This window comes from Aptenodytes patagonicus, chromosome 2 (assembly GCF_965638725.1).
Source record: "Aptenodytes patagonicus chromosome 2, bAptPat1.pri.cur, whole genome shotgun sequence".
Classification (NCBI taxonomy): domain Eukaryota; kingdom Metazoa; phylum Chordata; class Aves; order Sphenisciformes; family Spheniscidae; genus Aptenodytes; species Aptenodytes patagonicus.
The window spans coordinates 114700334-114709788 of record NC_134950.1 but is presented as its reverse complement, the minus strand read 5'-3'; the positions used below and the strand labels follow the sequence as shown (position 1 = coordinate 114709788).

Here is a 9455-nt window from a genome sequence, read left to right as displayed (position 1 = left end):
TTACCACTAAGATGAAGCTGACAGAAATCCTTTGTAATGATCTCCCGCAACCCCTTGGTAGTCCTAAGCTCTGCACGACTGTGTACTGGCCTCTCTGGAACTTCTCCGCAGTACTCCAGGTGTGCAGGGAGCAACTGCTGAGCCAAGCGTGTTCATGGCTCAGAGATACCTTTGATGTAACAGATACCATAAGCCTAAAATTAGCCAGTTTTTAATCTTAGATATGGCAGTGACAAATTTTACAATGGGTCACAAATCAACTACTTCTTTGTTTTTCACATTTTCAGATGACTTTTCGTTATTCTGCAAATGCCAGAAATCTTTTGTAGCCTGTGAAATATTGTTCTCATGTTTTGATCCTTTGGCATGTGTCATTACAAAGTGTCACCATAATAGGCAGACACTGCTTTATTTAGAACACACATAGGTGTGGAAAACATCCACACCCTGAGGCACTACACCTCACCCTCAAGCCCTGCCAGCAGCCCTGTCAAGGCCATCAGCATACAATCAACTTGTCTTCAAGTTGCAACTGCACTTCGTAACTCAACAATGGTGCTCTATGTATACAATATGATTCACCAAATTATCCACCCACAACTACTAAGAGAAAGGGGTGGGAATATGAGCTTTCTTCATTGTTTCTCATGGTTATAAGGATTTCTCTTACACAAACATCTGTGTGGAATGATCAACTTTGGTAAATGTAAGACATTTAAACAGAGATAGTTTGAATTGGGAAACTCACAGCGACCCTAAGGCATGACCTGTGTATCTTTCCCCGAAGAGCAAGAGGCTGAGGGGACAGAGTGCAAGATGATAAGCAAAGGGTTAACCCAGGTTTAGTAGTGCCATTTGTTCATGTGGGCTATATTCAGCATTGTTGCCTGTTTAAAAAAATGGCAGAGCTAGCTAAATAAGCCTCTACCAGACAGGAGGTGGAAGTGATAGGACTGAGCTAGGAAATCAGCGGTCGTGGATGTGTACAGTAACTGCTGAGGAACAGATATGCACAGTTCTGGACATCCAGAGGCACCAGTGTCATTTCATCCCCTGACACACCAGTTTCTAGACAGATTTGGGTAACCTGGCCACTCGTACCTCAGCATGCAACCAGCAGTGAGCATCCAAGAAGGGCCACAAGCAGGAGGACAGGCTGTCTCTGCAAAACAAAAGGGACAAGAGGAATGAGAGTGCTGTCGCTGTGTGAGTTGCAGCATGCGATCGTTCATCTCTCAGTACCTGCAGTGTGAGGACAGGCTCTGCTGTCATGAATCTCACCAGCCATCCGTGGGACAGGAGGTGGGACACCTGGCAGTCGCCATGGGGTGAGTGTGGCGCCATGGCCAGCCTGGTAAACAGGGAATCAGCCTCTCCGGACGAGGAGCAAACATGCTCCCTCTCCGGGACCTGCAGAAGCACTCAGTACATGAGGGCATTTACTGTAACAGGAGTTGGCAATTTGGAGAGACATACAACTTGAATTCAAAGTTGATGTATAGTATGTTTTAACCAACTTTAAACTTACACTCATATGCTAAATGCAGCGTGCGCCAAGAAAAACACATTATTCTGTGGTATTTATGTCAAAAGCATGCTACTGTTTTCTCCAACAGAAGCAAAAAATGAAACACTTGACTCCTGCTGGCACCCTTCATATTAAAAAGGATTTATTATTGTGATGCCTAAATCTTGTAGAGGACAGCTTAAGGGCACATTTGACCTTGCGGATTCAGAAGCCAAGGAGGCAGATTTTTTTAAAAATTCCACAATGTATGGCTGAAAAGAGGACGAAACCTCCATGCCCCGGGGAACACACTCCCCCCAGAGTTGGCCTGAGGCCACTGCGGAAGGCCTGGAGCAGGCACACGCCCCTCGCTCTGGAGAGCCGGGAGAGGGGTTCACAGTAATGGCTTTTTCCGCCGCCAGCGCCCGGCCTCCTCCACCGACTCTAACCCCTCGGTGGGCAGGACGGCCCAGCGGCCCGGCCACCCCGTCCCGCCTCCTTGAGGAGGATGAGAGGCTGCGCCCTCACTCAAGATGGCCGCCCGCCTCCAGCGTCTCAGACGGGCTTTGAAGCCACGGGACTACGGGTTAAGATGGCGGCTGTTTAACTGTGGCCTCCGCGGAGCTTGCCCTCAGCCAACATGGCTGCTGCTCCCCTATTGCTTCCGACGGCAGTGAAGCCAGTTTGCCCTTAGCCAAGATGGCGGCCCCCAGTGGGCAGTGGAGCGCCGTGGCGCGGCGGCTGTGGTGAGGAGACGGAGCGCGGGGCTGAGCGAGCAGCCGGCGGAGGTGAGGCGAAGCGAAGTGAGGCGAGGCTGCGCCTGCCGCCAGGTGGGGGAGAAGGAAGGCTCTCCGCAGCGCGGCGGCTTGTGGGGAGCTGGGTGCCTGCCGGGTTGAGCGACCGGCCGTGAAATGGCGGGTCGCGGCCTGGCCGGGGCCGGGGCCGCGACGGGGGGCCTGTGGGTTCGGCCGAGGTTTGGGCAGGGCGGCGCTGGCGCGTCGTGGCATGGTTTTGCGATCTGCTGGCTGGAAAGGTGTGGGGACGGTGGGGTGCACCTCTGGCCCGCCGCAGGGAGGGAGCCTGTAGACTGCGAGACTCCAGCCAGTTGTGTCCCAGAAAAAGCAGCGTGGCCGGGCGCAGGATGGCTCTTAGGGCCCTCGGTTCCCTAAGAGCCGCTGGTGCCTCTGCAAGAAGCAGCGTTTGTGGGTTGTAAGAATTTCCACCGATGCAATGGATTAGTTGTGAGTGGCCTCTTAAGGTTTTCTTCAGTGGAAAAGATTAAATAATCCAGTTACGTCTTCTCTCTGCAGTAGAACTAGCTAATTCTTTATTCAAAATATAAAGGAGTATTTCTATTCAAGATTTATAAGATGGTTAAGTGTTTGGCATAACCAGGAAACTGAAAAATCAGAAGTGAAAGTCCTTGCCGGTTATTAACTCTGCAGGCAATTACCTATGTGTATAACTTAATGCACTGCATGGAAGCTATATGGGGCTATTTGTCAGCTGCTATCAGAATCAAGTCATAAAGTTGTTCCTGCCTGCTGTTCGTGTACTAGCGACATTTAGAAATGATCATTTAATGTGCATATGCATGTCACTGCCATAAGAAGGGAAGAAACTACTGTCTTAAGTTGTCCTCGTAAATTACAGAAGTTGCTTTACCAGTGATGATCTGACTGTCTTCTCTTGACAGATGCACCCTGATGGTAAACAGCATCCGTTTTCCATGTGGAAACGAATGTACAGGCTGAATAATCAGCTCCGTACATGACTTCTCTTCAGAACTCACATTTTTTGCCTATACTTCTAATCTGACACTTAGCTAGAGGGACTTTTGAGAGTTTCTCAGTATTTTTTTTACCACATAAACAGAGGTCATAGTCATCACTGCTGTTATGTCCTGGGTACAAGTTGCAGTCAGCCGATCCAGTGAGGATATATTTGATGAAGATGCAGATGAGATGTATCTACTACAGAAAGAATGGAACAGCGCCATGAAAAAAAGATTGAAGGTATAACAATAATTTAATAGTCTTTTTAACCATTTTAGATTTACTGATACATACCGTGATATACATATGGCTGATTTAAAGGGAAAGCTAAGAGTGGTTGCTTAAAAGTTACTGTGGCTTAGTTTCTTCTGAATGTCAGGAAAATTTAGCAGGAATTTACAGAAACTCTATCCTAGTAGTCTATCAGAGCAAAGCACTGGTTTACCAAAAGACATTGGCTCCCTCTGTACAACCATATGCATTTGTAAAAGGCAGTGCTAAATTCTCATGTGAGCTATTTGCTTCATACTTGTAGTATACCACTAGTAAATGTAGGGCAACACAGATAAACAGTGCTAATAAAGAAATATGAGATGTTTGGGGTTTTAAGTAGATTTCTTCATCAGTCAGATTTAAGATGTGTGACTCCATGTGGAACCACAATTGGATGTTGTGGTCTGGGTAGTTCTGTGGCTTATTTATTCTCCTAGTGAAAAATACATTTTATGAAAGCAGGCTTCTGCAGACCTTCTCTCCCTGGAATTCTGCAGGGAACAAGTACATAAACCCAGGTTACTTCAACAAATACATTGTCATTCAGAGTGGGGCCAGTAGGGCTCGTCTGCTCATGGGTGAACAGCATTTGGCTGAAGAACATGAATGGAAGCTGTTGTGTAGGCTGTTGATGAGGAAGGGCATTACAACAGAGCTGTTGTATTATTCTCCAAGGAAAGGTTTCCTGCATCTGAGTCCCTTGAAAAGACTGGTTTTCTTAAGGGGCTGTTTAGTGTTCTTACGCAAATCCTTCTGGTATTTTATGAGTAGATACTCCAAAATCATAAAATGTTACTGAGGTTAGAGCTGTATGTTGGGCAAAATAAAGAAACGTTCTTGTTCCTGGCTATTTCTCTAGCAAGGCCACCAATTTTCTTCTCTCATGAGCAAATAGAAGTTTTCGGTCTTACAACTTGCAATTTTGGTGTGAAAAAAAGTTGAGAATTATTCTATGTTATATGGTAATGTGATTAGAATATAAAGAAATTAATTTGCATTACAATCGTTAGCTGTTTCTTACAGAAAGCAATCATAATGTTATGTATAATTTATATGTGACTCACTCCATCACCGTCTTTTTTTCCCGTATAACTCTTGAGTGAGATATGGCAAACAGAGAAGCAAGGCTCAATAATTAGTTTTGTGAAAACAGGTAGATGGATTACAGACAGGAGGGTACCTCTGCTAAAGGGGAAGCTTTGCAGCCTATGTATTTTTAGATGTCTAGAAATCTATATGTGGTATTCTTTAAGGAATTTTTCATAAAGGAGTTGGTCATCATAAAAGCAAGCATGCTTTCCTGCAGTTTTGTCTTATTTGTTGACATTTCTAAAAATACTTTTCTTATTTTCTGACCTTCTGGGGATCCTTTTGGAAAAAAACTGGATCTTACAGATCAGTAAATCATAATGCACTGCAAAAAGCATGTTTTGGTTTGGCAGTGGGGGTGTAGCCGGGCGGCATCTTCAAATCCAGAAGCTGTAATTTAAGAGACTGAATACTTGTTTAAACTTTTTTTGTTGTTATGAAATTGCCATAGGTCCAATTTTTCATCTTGTGAACAACCTGTTTCACTACTCTTATTACAGGAAGGCTATAGGGATGGAATTGAGGCTGGGAAAGAACTTGCACTCCAGGAAGGCTTTAATCAAGGTTACAGACACGGTGCTGAGCTGATGGTTACATGTGGCCAGTTCAGAGGAACCCTGAAGTAGGTTACAAACTCCTTAAGGTCGTGTATGTGTGGAGGGTGTGTACGGAGGGAGCGTGCATGCAAGTTTTCTGTTTGTTTTAATTTAAAAAAAAAGTGCATTGTAAATCTGTCCAAAGTGAGCAACCTGGGAATTCTCAGGTCTTGAATACAGGGAATTACCTACCTGGGTGTAGAGTGGTCATTCTTAAAAATCCTCCTTCAGTTGCTCTTCCAAAATTATCTGAATCTACTTCTTTAAGCTTAATATTCAGTTCTACTGCTTGAATTTCCCAGAAAATGTGAATGAAAGATATATACATTTATATAGTATAGATATCGTCACATTGCTGATTCCCTTCAACAGCTCGGGGTCTGTGTGGGTACATGTAATTACTTTTTTTTGTTGTTGTTGTTCACTTTTCAGTGCTCTCTTATCCTGGTGTCATTTTAATGGACATGATTCTGCGTTAAGTAAGATAAATAATCTTCTTGATGTGGTTGGAAAGCATGAAGAAGATGTGCTTAAGAATCTGAATTCTGTTGAACAGCAGCCACATCTCAGACACATTTTAGATTCTGTTCAGGACATGGACCTTAATCACACAGCACCAGCTGGGACAGAGTACAATGAAGTTAAAGCCGGAAAACACGAAGACGTTGGCAGCTCTGGTGAAAACATCTGTAGAAATAATGGTGAGGTTGGTTCCTTGCAGTCTGAGTGCAGCAAGGCAAAACTCTGCACAGATCCTGAAAGGTCAACCCTTGCTTGGGTTAAAAAGCAGACTGTTTGGCTAGTAGAGCAACTGGGCTTATCACCGGATATACTCCACCATGTCCAGCAACTGGAACATTAGTTTTTCTGTCTCATGGTATTTAAAATTATCTCCACTGGATTTGATTCTCAGTTTGTGGACCACGTACAGGCTGATGCATCACTTTGTTTTAGGGAAATCTGATTTTGATGCTTCCCAGTAGAGGTAACTTCTGTAAATCTTCACCATGCTTTGGCTCCTGGCAAAACAACCCTTGCTTCCAATCTTAAATGTAACTTACACAGAAAGGGGAAATTACTTTTAAAGCTCTACAATGATTTACTAAACATGTTTCTGTTCTGTGTCAGAAGCTATCATTTCACTCTCACTTTCTCTTTTGGCAGCAGTTTGGAAATAGAGCAGGTCCCTTAAATAGCCCTTCTGAATAGGTCCCCTCTAATATCTAAAAAATAAATGCCCAGTGCTATAGACAAGCTGTTCTTGCAGAATAAGCTGCTGTTGATGATATGCTAACTCTATGCAAAATAGAGCAGGATTTGCTGCTGATTTCTAGAGTGCTGTGAGTCTCTCTAGTCACTATATAAAATATAGGAATTTTTCACCTTTTGTCAAATTCTTCCTCTTATCTTTTGTAACCACTATGCAGTGCACTTTCACAGTTAAAAATTATTTTTTTCCTCCTCATACAGTTCTATTTATTTAACTTTTGCTGAAAACACCATTCTCTTCAAATGCAGAATTACTGACAATTCCATGGTTTTACTGTTAGACCATCTAATCTTACCCTGTTAGACCACACTGAACACATTTCCAGTCTAATAATTTCCTTGTGTTATTTTTGTATTTATTTCACCAGTCCTTCTAGCCTGAACTCTTTCCCCCATTCCCATCGTGTTTTTCCCAAACTCTTCAAGGAAGCCAGGCTTATTCACCTTCTCTTAGAAACACGTGTATTTCTGACAACTTTGTATTTCTGTGCCAACATTCTATGTTTGACTCCTTTTCCTGTTGCTTGCCTTAACTGTAGCTGTGAATTGCTCTGGTCAGGAAGTCTTTTCTTTGTGAATGCCTATCTCTGTTTTACACTAATTGAACTGATTTGCAGTAAGTTAGGAGTTTACTTGTTTTAAGTGGCTTGTAACTTTCCTTCATGTCTGAGACAAAGCAGGTTTAGACAGAGAGAAACTGAAATTTTGAAAGGCTGACTTAACGATACTTTTAAAAAAAAAAAATTAAATCACAAAACAGTTTTATACTTTGAGGCCAGAAAAAAGCTAAGGTAAAAATTACTTGATTTTCAGAGACTGAGTTTACAACTTTCTTACTAAAGACTATCATCCTGCCATGGAGTTGGTAGACCGTAAGGTTGGCTGCCATTCAGTGCCACTTCTGCATTAGGGGAAAACAGAACTGCAGTTAAGAGTCTCTTACTGAACCTGTTTCTGAAATAGTGAACAAATAGGGCTGTCTGCATTAATTATGTATGTACAAAATTGTTCAAACAACTTTCTTTTTCTCAATTTATTTAGCATAATGCTGACATGGATAAACATTACTTTTCTACAAGTGGATGTGTTATGTTATAGCCTGTATCACGTATGTTAGACAGAAATTTCTTCCATACTGTGGTAGAATATGGTGCAGACAAAAATAAAGGTTACTAGAGCAGTGTTAGACTTTCCAAATTTGGAAGTTTAAAAATGCAAATTCAAGAGTATTACTTCTATGTATTTAATAGTGTGCAAAGAGGAAACTTCATTCACAAATTACTAAGTAGACAGTGAGCTTGCCAAGTTCTCTCCAACTACTTCTGCAAAAGCAATCTACACCAGGGAAAATATTTCTTTCTTGTTTGATTATCAAACAATAGATTGTGTGTTTTACTTATCTATCATAACAGCTTCTGTACTAGTTGCGAAAGTACTTTCCTCCACTCTGCACAAAGTTTCTGTGCTTACTGTGGGGTTACTTTTTTCCATGTTATCACCCAGAGTTTCCAGTTTGGCTGTGGAGAGATTTTCTTTTGAGCTGTCTGTAATACTTGGCTTATCTGTCACTATCAAATCTTGCAGACCAGCCACAGAAAGAGCTTTAAGACTATTAGAATCCATAATTTGCTCAGATGGTGGTTGAGGTTTTTGTTTCATGTCTACTTCCATGTCTTGTGTTTCACTATCAGCTTTCACCTTGGCAGCGTTCCTGAAAATCGCTCTCATGACAACTGGGACTGACATGCAACTGAAGGAGGAAATGAAATATTAGTCACTATTACAGACTTCATCCATTCTTCAACATACTTTTTTTTAAACTGTGGCTGACACCTGAATGGTACATGTGGTGGAAAACAGCACTACCTCCTTGCATCTTTTTGCCCTATACAACATAATAGGCGTTACATTTAACTACAATATAACTACATGTGCTATACCGGAAACATATGTTGACACAATGAAATCAAGTGCCGGATCTTTGAGCTTAGCCGTGCAAAGAAACTTTGATAGAAAGAACGGGAAGGTTTGGTCAAAAAAAGAAAAAAAGTCATAAGGGTGCTTTTAATGAAAACCTAAACTATAATATTGAAATATATTCATTCTTCCTGAGTTTTATCATTGTAACTTTCATGTTTTGTATAAGACAGGTACAGAGCATATCTTCTCTAAAACACTATCGACACTAGAGGAGTTTTTTTTCCACCTTAACAATAGAGTTACCTGGTTCCGGGAATAGTGTCTAGTATCCTGTGACTTAAGACAGGGCAGGCTAATTAAACAGGTTCAAAATCCAACCTGCATTGATCTTGCTGTCATCAAATAGATAATAGTTGTATACTAGCTTATGCCAAATAAATTGGTGCTCCCAGTCCTTTCTCTAACATATGTTCATATATCACAGCAACTTGCCTCTCTGGGAATTTGTTTCAGAAAACAAGCCAGAGACAGCGTTGTAGATGTGCCATATATACCTCACTTTCTGAAAAGAAGCACTGATTGGTATTCGGTAGATGTGGAAAAAGTCCTTTCCGTGCTATTTTAAGTTATACCAGTCATGAGACTGTCATCAGCTAAAGTCTTCAGAAAAACATGTTTACAAAAGAAAAAAAAAAAGAGCATCTTTATAAAAGGTAAAACTCTCTTCATTCGAAAGTGTTTCCCTGCCCCACATGGTTTCTACTAGAAAAAAACACTTTCCATCACTATCAATGTTTAAAATTTTTGAGAGGTACTTAAGACACTGAAGTAACTTATTCTCACTATTACAACTTTTTACTAGACTGAAGTTTTCTGTTTGAGTTTATGGCATTGTGAACGCACATGATATTTCCTTTAAATGGACATCTGAGGTTCATTCGAACTGTTACAAAATAAAATAAAACTACTTACCGCTTCACAGCTCTTGCTATAAAGTCGTCACTAGAATTTAGAGTTGGATCTTGA

The 9455-nt window shown here is 41.7% G+C and overlaps 1 protein-coding gene across 2 annotated transcripts; it reads left to right on the top strand.

Annotated features, from left to right (window-relative positions):
- The first annotated feature begins 2208 nt into the window (after nucleotides 1-2208).
- On the top strand, nucleotides 2209-9408 carry YAE1 (YAE1 maturation factor of ABCE1). Of its 2 annotated transcripts, XM_076330786.1 has the most exons (5): nucleotides 2209-2337; nucleotides 3204-3216; nucleotides 3383-3522; nucleotides 5145-5266; nucleotides 5673-9408. In XM_076330786.1, the coding sequence occupies exons 2-5, from the start codon at nucleotides 3204-3206 to the stop codon at nucleotides 6100-6102; spliced, it is 705 nt and encodes a 234-aa protein (XP_076186901.1). In that variant the 5' UTR covers nucleotides 2209-2337; the 3' UTR covers nucleotides 6103-9408. The 2 variants fall into 2 exon arrangements, with proteins under 2 accessions (XP_076186901.1, XP_076186902.1); XM_076330787.1 differs by lacking the exon at nucleotides 3204-3216 and having other exon boundaries at nucleotides 2209-2295.
- Nucleotides 9409-9455: the final 47 nt, after the last annotated feature.

Bases quoted from the DNA above. Each gene is read 5' to 3' on its own strand.
- YAE1 (XM_076330786.1), top strand. The intron at 3,523-5,144 runs GTATAACAATAA...CTCTTATTACAG, and splicing joins CCATGAAAAAAAGATTGAAG to GAAGGCTATAGGGATGGAAT. The intron at 5,267-5,672 runs GTAGGTTACAAA...TTCACTTTTCAG, and splicing joins CAGTTCAGAGGAACCCTGAA to TGCTCTCTTATCCTGGTGTC.